The following is a 15919-nucleotide window of genomic DNA, read 5'->3' on the forward strand; positions in this document are numbered from 1 at the left end:
AGACAAAAGAAGGGGGGGGGGGGGGGGACACCCATCAAGATTTGATCTCTGTATCACTTAATCTGTTTGTCTAATGCTTGCCCTAATGGTGGGCTGTATTATTGTTTCTAATGTAGAAACAAAGCCTGAATGCACATTTGCATCCTTGTAAGTGAGGATATCTGGTCAAGTTTCTGAGAGAGGCTGACATTAGACTAAGAAATCGTTTTAAATTATTTGCTGTAGAGGGGTTGTAGTTACAGCTGATGTACTATTACCTTATTTGCTTATCTCACAGTCTTAAAAACATTAGCCAAACGTATTTGCATTTTTTTGCCTTTCAGTGGAGCCCTTTAATCCTCAATCCCAGTTACACAATATTGCACTTTCTAGGAGCCACAAAGGTAGACTTCGTTAGCATGCACTTTGCACTTGCTGGGCACAGATTTTTCGAATGGTTCCTAATCGCATGATCTGCCGCTACCAAACTTACATCATTCTTCATTCAGACTCTAAAACATTTGAATATTGCTTTGATGAAGCCCATGCATAAAACTCCAAGTTAATGTGTAGCCTGTCACTGCAGTACGCTTCTTACAGTCTTGTCATCTCTGATTAGGAGACTTTGAGCAAGCTTCTCTCGTAATTGTGGCAGGCTGCCATCCTAATGAGGAGAAATAGAGACATGCATGAATTCATGGAGACCTATGCTGATAGCTCCTTAGTCAGAGTAGATGTGAATTGTTTGGTGTGAATTTTTGCTTTGCTGCATTTTTAACTTTGTCTTCATCATTCATAAATACTCTGAAAGCAGCCCTTTTCATTGTGCTCATTATATAATAGTCTGAACTCACTCGAAACTGTGGTTATTCTTGTCCTTTCAGAATAAGCAGCTGATAGGACTCAGAGGGTTGTTTAATAAGAACCCTAAGCACAATTCTGCTGAAACCAGCGGGCACTATGTACGGAAGCGATCTATCGGTGATCGAATTCTCCGGCGCACAGCCAGTGCACCAGCAAAAGGTAGAAAGAAAAGTAAGATGGGTTTTCTGGAAGCTACTGAAATTAAAGACAGTGCATCTGAACCAATAGACTTGAAAGACAAAGAAGGAGTTGTAAGGCGTACAAGCCGGAGTTTGCAAGCACGTCCTGCTTCTATGCCCGTGGACAAATATCTTCTTGTAGGACTGCCATGCCCAGAAGACGAAACTGCCCAAGATGCCAAAGGAAAAGAAAACGCATCTGGTAAGATGCTTCCAAAATTACTTTTGAATGTAGTAATTTGAAATAGCCTATTAAAAGGCTTCATTCTGCAGTCCCTATGCAAATAGTTTTATTGAACTCAAATAAGAGTTACTGGGCAGAATTACATATGCTTAATTTTGTAGTATTTTAACAGCTCCTTAAACTTTTTCATAAGTGACACCCTGGAAAGCTGTCTATGCTCCAAACTAGGCAAATGAATTACAATAATTTCTGGAAGTGCTCTTAAAAGGACACTTGCCAAATTTCTTTTTGTAATTTAAGAACCAACCTTCAATTATGCTTTATCGATTCATTGTTTGCTACTGTCTGTTTACTTATGAAAGTAGGTAAGGCTGCTGGCATGGGTGAGTTTTCTCTCCTCATTTTCAAGGAGGAAGAACAGCATGCAGCATATGTTTTTGGAAATAGTGTGTGTAAAGACTCATGCAGACTTTCAAATAGATGTAAAAAGGGTAAAAGTAGGTCAAACTGTATCCAACAGTCTTGATATTCTCCTCTTAACCTAGGTTTCCTAATTTGATTAATTTATATGGAAAGCATATTGTGTTAAGATAAAACTTTGGTCTTATATTATTGATACAATACAATTTAATTCTTAAAATAGCTTTTTTCTAAGTGTATTCAGCAATAATAGTCTTGGTTTTGAAATCCAGTTATTCCCGTGACTACAGCAAAGTTAGTGCTTGACCTGCATAGTATTTGATTTACTGGAATATTTAAATAAGTCTAGGAAGCTTTGAATACAATGGCTGTAATTCATTAGACCTGCTGTCTCCATTCTGAGCTTGTCCCTAGTCTAGGGCATCTATACTGCTTTTTGGGGCTGTTTTTTGTTTGGGAAGAGCGTGTGCACACATGCAGGCTGTCCCCGTGAGGCTGCAGGGCTAGCCAGATCCTCAGCTTCTGGTCAGTTCTGACAGCGCAGCGTTTCTGCAGGTAGTCCCGCAGGGCTCCTCCTCAGCTGGCGCAGGACAGCCAGAAGCACCGTCTGTCTTCCTTGGTAAGATGCGGAGAGCACACCGAGAACCTCTTGGCGGGGGGGTGACGGAAAGGCTGCTCTGCTCTGGATATTCTCAGCTGCGGAGCAGCCGCTTCCACCAACCACAGGAGCCACTCTAAAATAGAACTACCAGGCACAGATGAGAATGTGTTGTTAAGCCACCTTTGTCCTACTTGCCTATAGTAGTGGCTTTGAAGGAACAGATAATCTGGACATCGCCTTGTAAAAGAAGTTACTTAGGAGAAACAGTAAGCAAAATCAAGCCAATTCTTTTTCTACCACCCTGAGAAGAAACTGCAGACAGGAAAAAGGACATTCCTAGTAAAGGAAGTTAACTCTGAAATATTTTAAATTGAAAGATTCTCTAGATAAGCCTGTGAAGATGATACAGCTCAGTCATTCTTTGCAACAAATTTAATAATTTCTTAGATATTTCTTCCTAAAGATGCTACAGACAAAGACACAAAATTCTTTTAGAAGAAACTTCCACACTTTTTGGAGGTCACCGGTATTCACCTATAGCAAAATAACCTTTGCAAAAACATAGGCCCGGGTGAGATGACCTAAAAAGCTGTCACAGGGAATGAATCCTGCCCCTTCTAACTATGAGAGGACTAGATCCTGTCCGTTGGAGTTTCTGTAGGCCTTGCTCCATAACCCCTATGGAGGAGGACTGGCTACCTTAGACATAAAGAAATGAGATATGAAGAAGATGAAATTCCAGATGGAGTCCTCTCCTGTCCCCGAGGGACCTTCTCCCTTCTCTGTGCTGCAGGCCATCCATGGCTTAGTGGTGGACATACAGAAAAGCAACTCGGGCCCCTTTTTTTTGTGGAAGCACTTACCTTGAATCGTGGTAAGAAAAGGTACAACGCAGCCTCATGCACATACAGGAATAGGCTTAGGTATTCTCAGAAAGTAAGTTCAGCCCAAATATTTCAGACTGGGAGGTGGCTTCACCCTCAGAGAGGTACTAATCAGATGAAGTGTTCGTTATTGCAGAATGATGAGAAGAATGGAAAGGGCTGGCTGTCCAACAGAGATCTTTCTTGCTAAAATACTACAGCTGAACATATCTCTGCTGTCTCAGTTGGAATTAATGCCAAGTGGACAATGTGCTGTCCATTTTCTCCTCTGTTCTTTATAGGGAAAAAAAAAATAGAAATCAAAGAAATGTACATCTCTTCCATCCTTGTGTAGGAACACTGGAAAGCTTGGGGAACTTTTTGGATTTTGGATATCAGCCTTTAATGCCACGTTGGTTAAAAATACGTCTTACTTATCAGGGGATTTCAGTCACTGTTAATGAATGATCAGGGCTTCTCTTGTTTCTTCCTAGCATACCTGATTTCTAGCGAATGTTAGAAACAGTATACATTATGCTAAGTTTACTTCTATAGTCCCTGCTTAATTAAAAGCTCCAAAGGAGTGAGTCATGGAGCTCGGATTTGGCATATAAAGACAAATGAGAAGATTTGGTGGAGGAAATATCTAATGCATATTTTTCATAGAATTCAAAATCTTGCTCTCTTATGAATTCAGTATGCTGGTAGAAGATCAAAAATTAAATCCTTAAATTGTAACATTTTACAATAGCTACGTGTAAAAAACACTGTCTGGAGTCCATCTACTTGATGCTTTTTACTCAGCTCTTTTAAGCATGCATTTTGTTTCAGAGTATTATGTCTTTTAACAGAGCTGTTTTGTTCTGTCTTTATTGCCATGCTTCTTTATAGTACAAATCTGAATAGGAACACAGCTGAAGGTAATACCATGTGCAAGCTATGATATGGTACCTCATTAACATTATTTGCAACAAATATTACATCACGTGCTTGATGTAATAGACATTCAAAGGAAGTTTTAATGAAGTGCCTGCAGTTGTATTTTTCCATTTATTCATATCACACAGATAATTTGTACAAAACCTGCACAACCCCATAATTAAGTTCTGTCACAACTGTACCTAATTTTGCATTCTCCATTTGTCTGTCTAAGGACAAAATAGTTGTTGATAAACAGAACACAATATTGTATGCAACTAATATGTTTCTTATTGAATTTAGCCAACAGTGATGACAGTACAAATAAGAAGGAAACAAACTTGAAGGAATCTGTTTTTACATGTTCTGAGAAAACAGCAAATACTTCAAATCTGGCATCTCAATTTAAGAAGGAGAATGACCAGAAGGTGACCACAGTTGACTCTTTACTACCACCTCTACAGGAGCAACCTGAAAATTTAGTTTTTGCAAGTGGTGTAGCTGAAACAAATCACCTCATAGACTATCGGGAAAACAGTCTGCCTGATGAAACTGTCCCTCTAATGCAGGGCTCTGATTTTGAAATTTCCACAGAAAAAACAAATGACAAAAACTCTGCAGACAATAAAAAGGAAGATGACACAAAAGGGTCTAAGGAGGAGAAAATAACTGTTGTAGGGACTTCCCTTTCTCAAAAAGTAGAGATGGAAAATCACAAATATGACATCATCAAGAAAAGCACTACAGCACCTCTTTCTTTGACAGATATGTCTTCTACCATTTGCTCTGATGTTCCTGATTTGCACTCCACTTTAACCATGCAAGACAGTGACATTTCTCGCCTTATAGATGAAGTTTCTTTAGCAAACGAGAGCGAGATGGATAGCGCTGTCTCAGCTCTGATCGGACAGTTTGATGTCACAGATGAGCAAACTAATCTTACCGCAGTCTCAAGCCTCCATGGTGCTAGCAGCCAGACCTTCAGTGTGATGGCTACACACCCACACATGCTTACTGCGGATCTTAACAATCCCTGTAAGCACAACTTTACTACCACAAAATCCATCAAATCCCCTTTATTCTCAACTCCAGATACTACCGTATTCTCCAGCCCTGAGACTGCCGAGTATTCTGTGTACACAATTATCCATGAGGCGACTCTTACACCAACTTCTGAATGTAAGACCCACGGTGAATTAGTTTGCAAGAAAAAGTTAAACAGTATAGAAAATAACTTGCCTAGCTGTCCTTGTCCTTCACCTCTCTCTTTGCTAAATGCAAATCCCAAAAGAAAATGTGGAACAAGCTGGGAAGCCCCCGAATCTGCCAGTTCTTTTGCTTCCAATAGCCTCATCTTTGAGGAGACACTTGTTGACCTTCCCACTGGTGAAAATTCAGAAAGCAGCAGTCTTGTAGAAGTAGATGGGGATTCTCAAGATCTCTTGGTAACTGCATGCGAGTATAAAAGGGAAGACATGAGCCAGCTGGCTTCCCCTTTGAAACTGAGGCAAAAGCAGGACACTGGGCATGGTGGTGAGAGGACCTCTGGGAATAACGCAACTGTTGAGCTCTGTGCTGCTGCCCTGGGCTGCTCGGATAACTTCAGGACTGCAGGGAGTCAGCTCTCTTTTCCAACATGTGAAAATGTTGGCTTTTTGTATCATTATCATTCAGATACGCAGAAAAATGTAATGTGTACCCCTGAGAGATCCCAGCTCAACATACGCTCACCGGTGCTCAAAAGTGCTTTGGCTTTCCCATCTCCTTCAGCCATTAAGCAGACGAGCCCTTGCAAATCCAAGAGTCTTGGTGACTTGACATCAGAGGATATTTCCTGCAATTTTGAAAGTAAGTATCAATACATAAGTAGGAGCTTCATCTCATCAGGCATGAGAGACAAGAAACTTGCTGCTATGAAGAATAGGAGACCACATTCTACAGATGCTCTGACAGAACAGCTGAGGAAGCTGGTGTCCCTGGACCAGGAGGACAGCTGTCAAACGCTGTACTCCAGGCAGATAGATGAAGACTGCCCAAAAGCGCTGGTCAGAAAACTCTCGTCCAGAAGCCAGAGCAGAGTGCGGAACATAGCCAGCCGTGCCAAGGAGAGGCAAGAGGCCGCCAGCAAGCAAAAATCTTCTAACACAAGTAGCATAGGAGGGGTCATCCTTCGGAACAAGCCCTCAGCATCTCCTCGTGTTATCAACAGGCATTCAACAGGCTCGTACATAGCCAGGTACCTGAATGGCTTCCCTGGGGAGGACGTGGAGGGCCGAGGAATACCAGAGGGCGCGTGCGCCGCTTTGCACTACGGCTGTAGCGACCAGTTGTATTCACACGATTCTGTTCTGCAGCTGGAACCCAGTAGTGATGATAAGCCTGAAATTTATTTCCTGCTGAGACTGTAAATTGTATAAATGTACATCTTCAATGTTTACAAACTATTTCATTGAAATGAAGGATTCTTAGCAAGAAATACTGTTTTGAGGGTTTAAATTATTTAGAAATGCGATTTCATGCTAGTGATTCAGTTGTGATTTAAGGTGCTCTTTTCTGTCAAAGCTTGTGTAAATAGAAACCATGTTCCATCCTTATGTATGTATTACTTTGATTTAGAAATTATAAAGTGAAATAGTCTGGGGACTATTTGCATGCAGTAAGCATTTGTAGCATTTTGTATTTGTAATGCATGTCATTTTTAAGTCGAGCACATCTATGCTCAAAAGCCTAACATTGCAATGAATACAAACAGTATTCTGTTTTACTGATGTCCTATTCTGCTGTTTGGAAAAACATTTTTAGTGATCACTTTTGGCCTTTTGTGCAAATTCTGCTAAGTGTAGTGCTTTCTGTTATTGGTAACATCCTTGGGGTTAGACTGCTGAACTAGGACTCATTCTGCCCAGCAAGCAGCAGTCTCAGAATGAGACTCTTCGTTAGCATTACTGTTTTCACTCTGACTTGTACTTAATTGTTAATATTAATTTGACATGTTTCCGTGTATGAACTATGATTCTACAGCAAACAATTTGTAGAATTAGGGTTAGTCCAAATTTGTGAGTAATGTGTAGATTTGTCTTCTGCCCGCTCTCTGTAGTATAGTAACAGTTGTCTGCCTTTTTGGTCACAGGGCAGAGTGGAACGTGGGGGTAATTCTGCATTTATGAGTGGAAAACACTTAATTTCTGCATATTTTGTTATGTATTTTTGCTATTGGTTGTGTGTGTAGCTTCAGTACAGTAGCAGATCTGTTTTCTGTATATTTGTAATTTTATTGCTAAATTGTTGACAGTCAGTGGAATATTTAAAGCTGACATGGTAGAGTAACTATTTTGACTGTCCATCTTAATCTTTTTCTATGAATGCTGAAAGTGAATTGAGTGAGTAATCTCAAACACCTGAAGCTTCCCTGTAGGGAACAACATAGCTTTATTTTGGTTTTAAGATATTCTTTGCCTTTTTTCTTATATGTAAAAGACGTACCTTTTACCTCTTTCTTTTGTAATGCAGAGTATTATTATTCTTGAAAACATTAAAATAGATTTTTAAGCACTTGGTTACATGTTCACTGAAACTGTAGCAAATACAATTATGCTTAAACTAACAGTAGTTAGTGATTGCAAACATCTGTCTTGTCATGACAGTAAGTGTTAGAAAGGGAAAAAATTCTGTCATTTCACATGATGGTAATGGTTCTTAGCTGGAAATCCGCAGCTGAGCTCTCTCTCTTTTCTGGATAGGAAGCCATGTTTATTGAGTATGTCTAACTGCCTGCATATTCCCGTTTTGTTCTGTTAGGCGTCTAACAGATGCAACTGGCTGTTGTTTCGATCACTTTTTCTAAATAAAAAACATTTTTCCGTGGAGGAACAGAACCAGATACTGGATTAATCCCTTAAGCTTTGGACCTGAATTTGTATCTCAGTACCTGTGATGCTATGTGGAAGGTGCAATTGAAGCCATCTGTAACTTCAGGGAAGGTCAGAAGCTCTGTGCCTTGGAGTGTCGGAACTTGGGTCAGTGCTTCCCGAGAGAGAGACGGTCTCAACTCTCGACTTGCCTGTAGCTTGTCTGCTGTGGTAGTTTAGAGTCTGTTTCCAAGCGAAAGAGTGGATGTGTGCAGGCTGTGATCCGCTCTGCTGAATGTTGCATGCTACAGATGCTCACACACTGCATCCAGATACATTTATTTTTATTAGTAGAACCTATACATTCTTTAGAAATAACTGCTATTAAAAGTGCCTTGTAATTAAGCAAATGATACGACCTCCATCGCATGAGACGAAAAAACTAATCTTGACTTGAAGGTTGTTTCTAGCTTTAATTGGAAGTAATTTAGAAAAATTGTATGATGTGTGCAGGAGGTCAGAATAGATTATTACAACGGTCTCTCATGACTTAATCTGTTATGCTTCCCTCTTGATTTTAGAAGTTAATTCAGATGGGGACAGTTCTTGGTGTGAAAGTGAAATTTGAATAGTGAAACAGGGCAGGATTTCTACAGTGTAGACTCAAGCCAAAGGAAGACCTGGCTCAGTAGTTTTTCACTGGGCTTAGTGTTGGTTTTTTCTGTCTCGCTGAGATTCAAATTATATTTTGTTTGCACAAGTTTCTTTTTGGTGGTGTAGCATTGGGGTGTGCCAAAACCTTCTAACTTCTCAGTGTTGCAATACTCTGAGCCTTGAAGAACTTGAGTCAGAGTATTCAAGATATTCAAAGGTCTTGTGATCTAGCACAAGTGAGAAGACAAAGAATACTTATGTCAACTGCCATTAATTTCTGTTCTTGAGTAATCTGTAGGGCAGTTTGAGGGCCTGAACATGGAAAACTGATAAGAAAGACTATTTTTATGTCTGTTTGCAAAGGTGATATTGTAAGAGAGAAGTTTTCAGTCTGCAGAACTTTAATTTCAATAGGTGGTATTCAGAAATGGATTTGGTCCTTAAATGTATGTCTTCAATGCATGAAGATCGTGTGAAATCACAAGTGGTGAGTATAGGAGCATGAAGATACCTGTGTTACCTGCTACGTCTGCACAGAGAAGCTTGATGATGTGTTGAAGTATTTTGAATACTGGAAGCAAGCGTTCTGCATAAAATGTTTGAATTGGAGAGGGGTCTAAGCCAAAGTCAGAGATATCTCTTGCTTTTATGTTCGTAATTATAAAAGAAAGAAAGATTAGTAGTAAACTTAAAGTACTAAAAAGCCAATGGTATTATTTTGCACATATAATACGTTTGGATTAAATTTAGTATTTTGGATTAAATTTAGTATTTTGGATTAAAGTAAGTGTACCAGGTGTCTTTACCAGATAACCATTTGACCATCTCTCTCTTAATTTACTAGAAATGGAGAGCATTCAGATTCTGGAAGGAAGAACTTGAAATCCAGAAGAGCAGAGTCCATACTACCCTTGCAGAATAGGCAGGTGAAGAATACTCCCCAGGACTGACCTGTCTTCTGTTTTCCTGCCAGCTGACGTAGGGTCCAGTCCAAGTGCAGTCCTGTTTCTCTTTGTATACCAGGTCAGAAAGTATGTCTAATCCCCAAAGCCTTTGGGCTATTCCTATGCTTACTGTTAAATATCTGGTTAAGGCCTTCACGGAATTAGGAACTGTTCTATCAGCAGATGTCAAAGATGCTTGAAACCTCAAGTTAAATTTCTGTTTCTTTTCCAGATGAGAATATGTATAAATAAAAATTTATCCTTTGCTTAAAACTATACATATTGCTTCTGAATCTGGAACTTACAGATAGTAGAAACATAGGGTAAGGACAAAAGATGGAACAGAAAGTTAAAGACATTGTTTATTTGATAATCTATAAGCTAGTACTTTTTTGTGTGCTAAGTGGGAGGTTAAGATCAATTGGAGATGGGCAGACATCACTCTCCAGTGAAGTCACTTGGTGTAAACCCACTATTTTGAAGGAAATGTACTGCATTCTGAACCAGGTTATATTCTTGGTTGCAGTGGATTTTATATCTGTTCAAGATTTCTATTATATCTTCAGTTTTTAGTTTGAGTGAACGTCATTTTCTTTCATGGAATAGAAGGGACATAAACAAAAGTACATTCTTATGGTGATGAGAACTGTAACTAGTGTATAATACTCATCTGTTGCAGGCAGTGTCTCATTTGTAAGTACTGGGCCAAACACATCGCTGATATAACTAAAAGGTCTGATCAGGGGAGCTATACTAGGGATAAATTGGCCTGATTAGATACAAACTTTTTGGCATGTTAAAGCAGTGTGTTTTGGTTAAATACCGCCCACTTTTTCTGTGAAATTCTGATCCTTGGCATAAACCTGAAAATATGGCAGACGTGGTCCATGCTTGCCTCTGGGAATCGCTGCTGCTGCTGTGTGTGCACCAGAAAGCAGCTGTGTGAGCGTGGACGGGCTAAGCGTTGCTGAGGCCGGGCTGCTGACTGCCGCACGACAGTCTGTAGCTGCCCATTTCCAGAAGGAAACGGGCAGCCTCTTTGGGATGCTTTTACGAGCCTGGAAGCATGCTGCCAATCCAGCTGCTCCGGTGGCGATGTTCCCGTCATGAAGATGGCCTGGCACGTCTGAAAACTGCTGATCCTCCCATATCTGGAGGATGATGTGGTATCACTGGTGGGTGTCAGTAATACGAGTCCAGAACTGGTGTCATGTGGTGTGACATGGTCGTGGTCTAATGCGGTGATACTCTCAGAATTATAGAAAGCAGTTTGTCTCATTGTGAATTTGAAATGATTGCAGTGTCAGAGAAAATCTAACCTGGAGGTAATATGCTTTATACAGCAATGCTAAAATGTGACGCTGAGTAACAGTTGGAATGGAAAATTTTGGAAAACTAAGAATGCTTGCTTCAGTAGCCTTGTGTATTGGATAATAAAATGAAGGGACACTGTATCAAGAAATTTAAGCACTTTCTGACCTCATCTCGGTATTTAAATCTCTGTGAGCATCTGGTACATAGATTAGAAGCAGCATTGTATAGAGCCAGGATTTTTAGATATATGGATAGAACAGACCAGCAATGTACAACTCAGACATTATAAGGCCATTCATTTTTTAGTCCTTCCCCAAAATTAATTAAACCATGTATGAACAAGGCTGTAGCTTCTTGAAAATCCATCTAGTGAAGGCTTTTTTGGTGCAGAATCTGTTGCAAACTTCAACTTATTCCAATGCTGATTACTCTCAGTGCTTAAAACCAAATATTTCTGATTGATGTTTGTCTAGCTTCACTTTCCAGCATGAAATTACGGTTTATCTGACTGCTCAGTTGAAAGGGCTCTTACCACAAAAGTTTCTCTCTCATAAAGATGAAGTCACAGCCTTCTCTTTGACGTCCTACATGGATCAAACCCCTGAAGTCTCTCTTTTTAAAATATTTTACTCATTCCTGGAGGTCTCCTGTGAACGTTATAAAGTTTCCAGCACCGTTCAAGAACTGTAGGCACCAAAACCAGTTGCAGCATGTCAGGGGCAGTTATGTTAGTGGAAAGCATGGAGATAATATGATTTGTACCAGATTGTGTTTATATTTATAATACAAGGGCATTTAATCTTTTTTGGCTGCAATATTGCAGTTGAAGCATCTGTTCAGTGGGTACCTATCATGCTCCCAACTATTTTTTTTAATTCTTTAGAGGGTGGAGGTCTACTTTTGTAATTATGATTTGCATTTTTCTCCTTCTGAGATTTATTGAGATGTGTATTTTTCCTTACTACCATTTTACCTTGCTGTCCAGCTCAGAAATGTGCTGTTTATTATTTCACATTCCTCAGATTTTTCTGTCTTCTGCAAACCTTAATCATTACCAATTCAACACATTTTTTCTTCAGGCCATGGATACAGCACAGGGCCAATGTCTAAGTCTTACAGGACTCCAATACAAATGCTCTTGCTCAGTGCTCACCACTCACTGTCTGTAGCTCCATTTGGACGTCCGGCTGCTAACCAGCTTTGTGGTCTTCTGGCAAGTGTAATGATCATTCAAGTCTCTTGATGAAAATATCATGAAGCATCTGATTAAATGCTTTATGGAAGACTAGACACACATCATCATCATCACTCTTACCTGTATGGACTGAACTGTTATAATTCATAAAAAACAAGATGTCCAGAAAATCTAGTTTCTTTAATCCCATTTTGTTTGGTATTAATTACATTACCCTCCTTTAACTCTTTCTAAATAAATATTTCCTTAATTTTTTTTTAAATTGCTTTCATTACTTTGCCCAATTTTTATACCAGCCTCCTAGGCAGGAGTTACCTCTCGTTGCATTTACTCTTTTAAATATTGGTACATATTAGTTTTATTTCAGCCCTATGCAACTTTCTGAACAGTTGAAAATTCAAAAATTGACTATTGGGGCATGTCCCTCAGCCAATTATTTTTAAACTCCTGGTTGTAAGTGCCTGTTGATTTGAATATGTTTTCATTTGCTATTTTTTCTGTCATTTTCCCTAATTCTGAACAGAATAATTGATTGCTGGGAACTCTTACAAATAATGACAAGCTTTTGTGTATGTCTATTCCTAAACAATCAATCAAATGGCCAGGGCCAAGATTTCTTTTGCACAGTGAAGGAGAGAGCTATAAATAAATTGCATGAACGGCTAAGTGCTGTTGGAAACTTTGACTGTGTTAAGATCATGCATTTGCTGAAAATGCATTTTGCATTTTGCAAAAGAGTGAATGACCTTTATGAAAATGAAAAGCTAGTGCGCCGAGAATGATGCAAATGGTAACTCTTTTGATTATTTTGTACTCTTATTTCAGAAGCTTGATCGTGAAGTAATAGAACACAAAACCAAACAAAGGTATTATTCAATTCAAATTCTTTCTCTTGAAAGAAGGGGAAAAAAAAAAGTGCTTTTTAACAGGTTCCTAACTTCTGTAGTATTTTGTTTCCTATGCCTTCAATAGCAATTGAAAATGGATTATTTTTCTCTAAAACTTCCTTTTCAAGCTGTCTTCCATCCTAACTGCATGTAGGTATAAATTAGCTGGAAGAAACAATTTGTTTTCTTAACTGACGATTTGTACTATTCTAGTATGTCTTGCCAAGTATTTTTAAAAGCAAGAATATGTTATGAATGCTGAAGGTGTCTTTCTCATCTAATGCATACATTTATTGCCTAGCAGGAAAAATCAGAAGAGGGGAATAAGCAATTATTTTCACCTAGTAAAGGCTTGTGGTTCACATCCTTGGTTAGCAGGCCTAAATTACTTTTCTAGTTTATGAAAGAATGCATAAATTAATCTGTTCAAGAATCTGCAGAGAACAGTCAATAGCAGCAAAAATGAGATTGGAATATTACTTATAAGAAATTATGTTTTTTTAATTCAAAAGCGAAAAGGGTCTCTAGTTACCTTTATGTGATTGTTTACTGGAATATCTACTGCCCCTGCTTTTAAGAGCAGCACAAAATACCCCTAGTGTTAGGGATCCAATTTCACGTTCTTCACTCTTGGCAGAGGAACCTGTGTTCTGATAGAAATGCACTGCAAAGAGGTGAAAAGATCTGCTAGAAAGTTTTTCTGTTTCTTCTGTTCATCCTAACGGGCTGAGGAGGTGTTTATTGCCCGGTCAGATGCACCACTGATGTATCGAACAAGCAGTGAAGCAGTAGCCAGAGGAGTGATTTATGTGTGGGCAATGTGACGGGGAAGGCATTCACTTCAGGCATTAGAACGCATGAGAAACAGAAGTAAATACATTGAACAATTATTTTTGAAAGCATTTGTTTCATTTTGGCCAGTCATGCCGCATTTGAGCAGTGCTGAGGTGGTGTGACGTGACCAATGCGGTTGATCAGATGAGGTGATAAAATCACGCTTATCATTCAGGAGTAACATTTTAATTCCGTATTTTCAAGATCCGGTTTTATAAAGTCTGCCATCTCTGAGGGGATGGCAAAGCTGCTGTCCAGAGCTGCTGTCCAAAGAAGCCTCAGCTTTTCCAAGATAGTTTAAAAAAAACCAAAAAAACCAAAACCAAACAAACCAACCAAACAAAAAAAAAAAACCAAACCACCAAACCATAACCCAACAAACCCTCTGTTTTTCTTCACAGCAATTCTTGTATCAGCTGCTGTGAAGTTTCCTGCTGTGAGGGGCAAGCATGAGGTGATGTGTGGATGCTGTTTGGATGCTAGCGAGCCCAAGGCTGGTTTTGTTGCTCCCCCCTTGCCAGCAGGGTGACCGGTCGTTAGTGTGCCTCTTTCTGCCCACGTCCATCACCGTGATTGCTGCGAGCTGGTGCCGCAGGGCACTGAGGCTTGCTGCAGCTCTTCTGGGCACCCGCTCCCCTGAGCGTGCCCCGTGGCTCTGGGGCACGGCGTGGGCTTTGGGGGGAAAGCAGGGCACGTGGGGGGCACAGGAGCAGCTGAGGAGGTATCCTCACATCCCAGGCTCTGCTGCATGCCGGAGCCTAGCTTGAGGCAGACCAGGGGCTCAAATGGCAGGTCAGATCCCTGGGCTTATGTACCTACTTCATCCTCGAGTCTCTCTTTCTGATCTCATTCTGAACAGGCATCTATGCAAATTTTACTGCTTAGAGGATCATAAATCCTTCTAGTAAGAAACATATTTTGTATCCTAAAATGTTTTGGTCAGAGAGCTTTCTTCATTAGTTTCCCATTCTCATCTTAAATAAGATTAAGTTGTAAAAGAATAAAACATTTCATTTTTAAAAAAGTGAACGTCATAGAAAGAACAGACAGAATTTCCCCCAGAAGCATGTTGGGTCAGTTTTATTCTTGGACCGATTGGCTTATCTGGAGTTTTTTTAGAAGATTTTAATGCTGTTCCTATTTGCAACAGGGAAAACAATGTTCAGGACCCTCAGTCCACACGTATGAGACAGTGTGATTACACTGATGACAGATCTGCTTAGACATGCAGAAGGAGAAATAAATTGAATTTCTATCAGAGATTATCTTTTAAAGTCCCGTGTTGATTGAGACAGAAGTAAATGAAAATGGGCAGTGCCTGCGCTGGCCTAGTTGAGCATGGATTTTTTTTTTTTTTTTTTTTTAAATTGTAAAAAGCCATGGATGTTGAAATGCATTCTTTAATATGTGAATTTAGTATCTGGTATAGCTGTGGACCAAACAGGAGAATTTGCAGTCCAGGTACAGCTTACAGCTGAATTACCTTGCCTTCTCTTGCTGTCTGTTCGCAAGTACTTTCATGTCAGATGTACAAATATGTGTTTGTATGTATAAGAATGGGTCATGGAAGGGAGGGGAGGGAGAGCAGCTGTAGCTATTGCAGTGGCTTTTTTAGTCCTTTGCTTAAGGTATGGCTGTTTTTTTAATATGTAAACCCTTTGCAGCAGAGACTTGTCTTTATGTATGACTTAATCACTGCTGTAGCCCTAACAGTATTTCTAGGGTCCAGATCCAGCCTGAGGAGTACAGTCAGCCTCTTCCGCAAGTGGAGTTACATTGATTTAATGCCTCCCTCTGCTGCTTTGGTTTACGTCTATGTGTGTACAGCGAAGACATAGGGGTAAGGAATGGTGAAAATGATCTAAGGGAGTTTGAGATTCTGAATTGACTAAATTTGTGCAAGTTGCTTTGCTGAGCGCTTGCAAATAAAGATAAATCCAGTTTTTCCTGGTGGGTGTATTTAAAAGCAATGTGAACTTCCGTTTCAGAATTTATAATGACATGGGAATAGTTCCTTCATATTCAAAACAGTAAGATCTGATCCCGGCGCGCAGGGAACATGGTTGTGTACAAAATGACACCACGAGTGGGAACTCTGGTATCTAACAGCCCAAAACTTTGGGTCTGGGTCAATGCAGGGGTCTGGAACATCTCTGTACTCCGTGAGCGGTGCGACACGCTTCCTGGAGGCCGCGCCACTGACGGTCGAGGGCACCTCGCTGGTTCCCACTCGCA

The 15919-nt window shown here is 40.0% G+C and overlaps 1 protein-coding gene across 1 annotated transcript in view; it reads left to right on the top strand.

The window, feature by feature from the left end:
- The window catches only part of PLCH1 (phospholipase C eta 1), an 83794-nt gene extending 77378 nt beyond the window's left edge, over nt 1-6416 (top strand). Inside the window, exons 22-23 of the mRNA XM_075157521.1 lie at nt 864-1224; nt 4312-6416. Of these exons, the coding sequence (XP_075013622.1) occupies nt 864-1224; nt 4312-6416 (2466 nt within the window). The remainder of the gene's footprint in view (nt 1-863; nt 1225-4311) is intronic.
- Nucleotides 6417-15919: the final 9503 nt, after the last annotated feature.

The sequence above is a fragment of the Calonectris borealis genome, chromosome 9 (assembly GCF_964195595.1).
Source record: "Calonectris borealis chromosome 9, bCalBor7.hap1.2, whole genome shotgun sequence".
Lineage (NCBI taxonomy): Eukaryota > Metazoa > Chordata > Aves > Procellariiformes > Procellariidae > Calonectris > Calonectris borealis.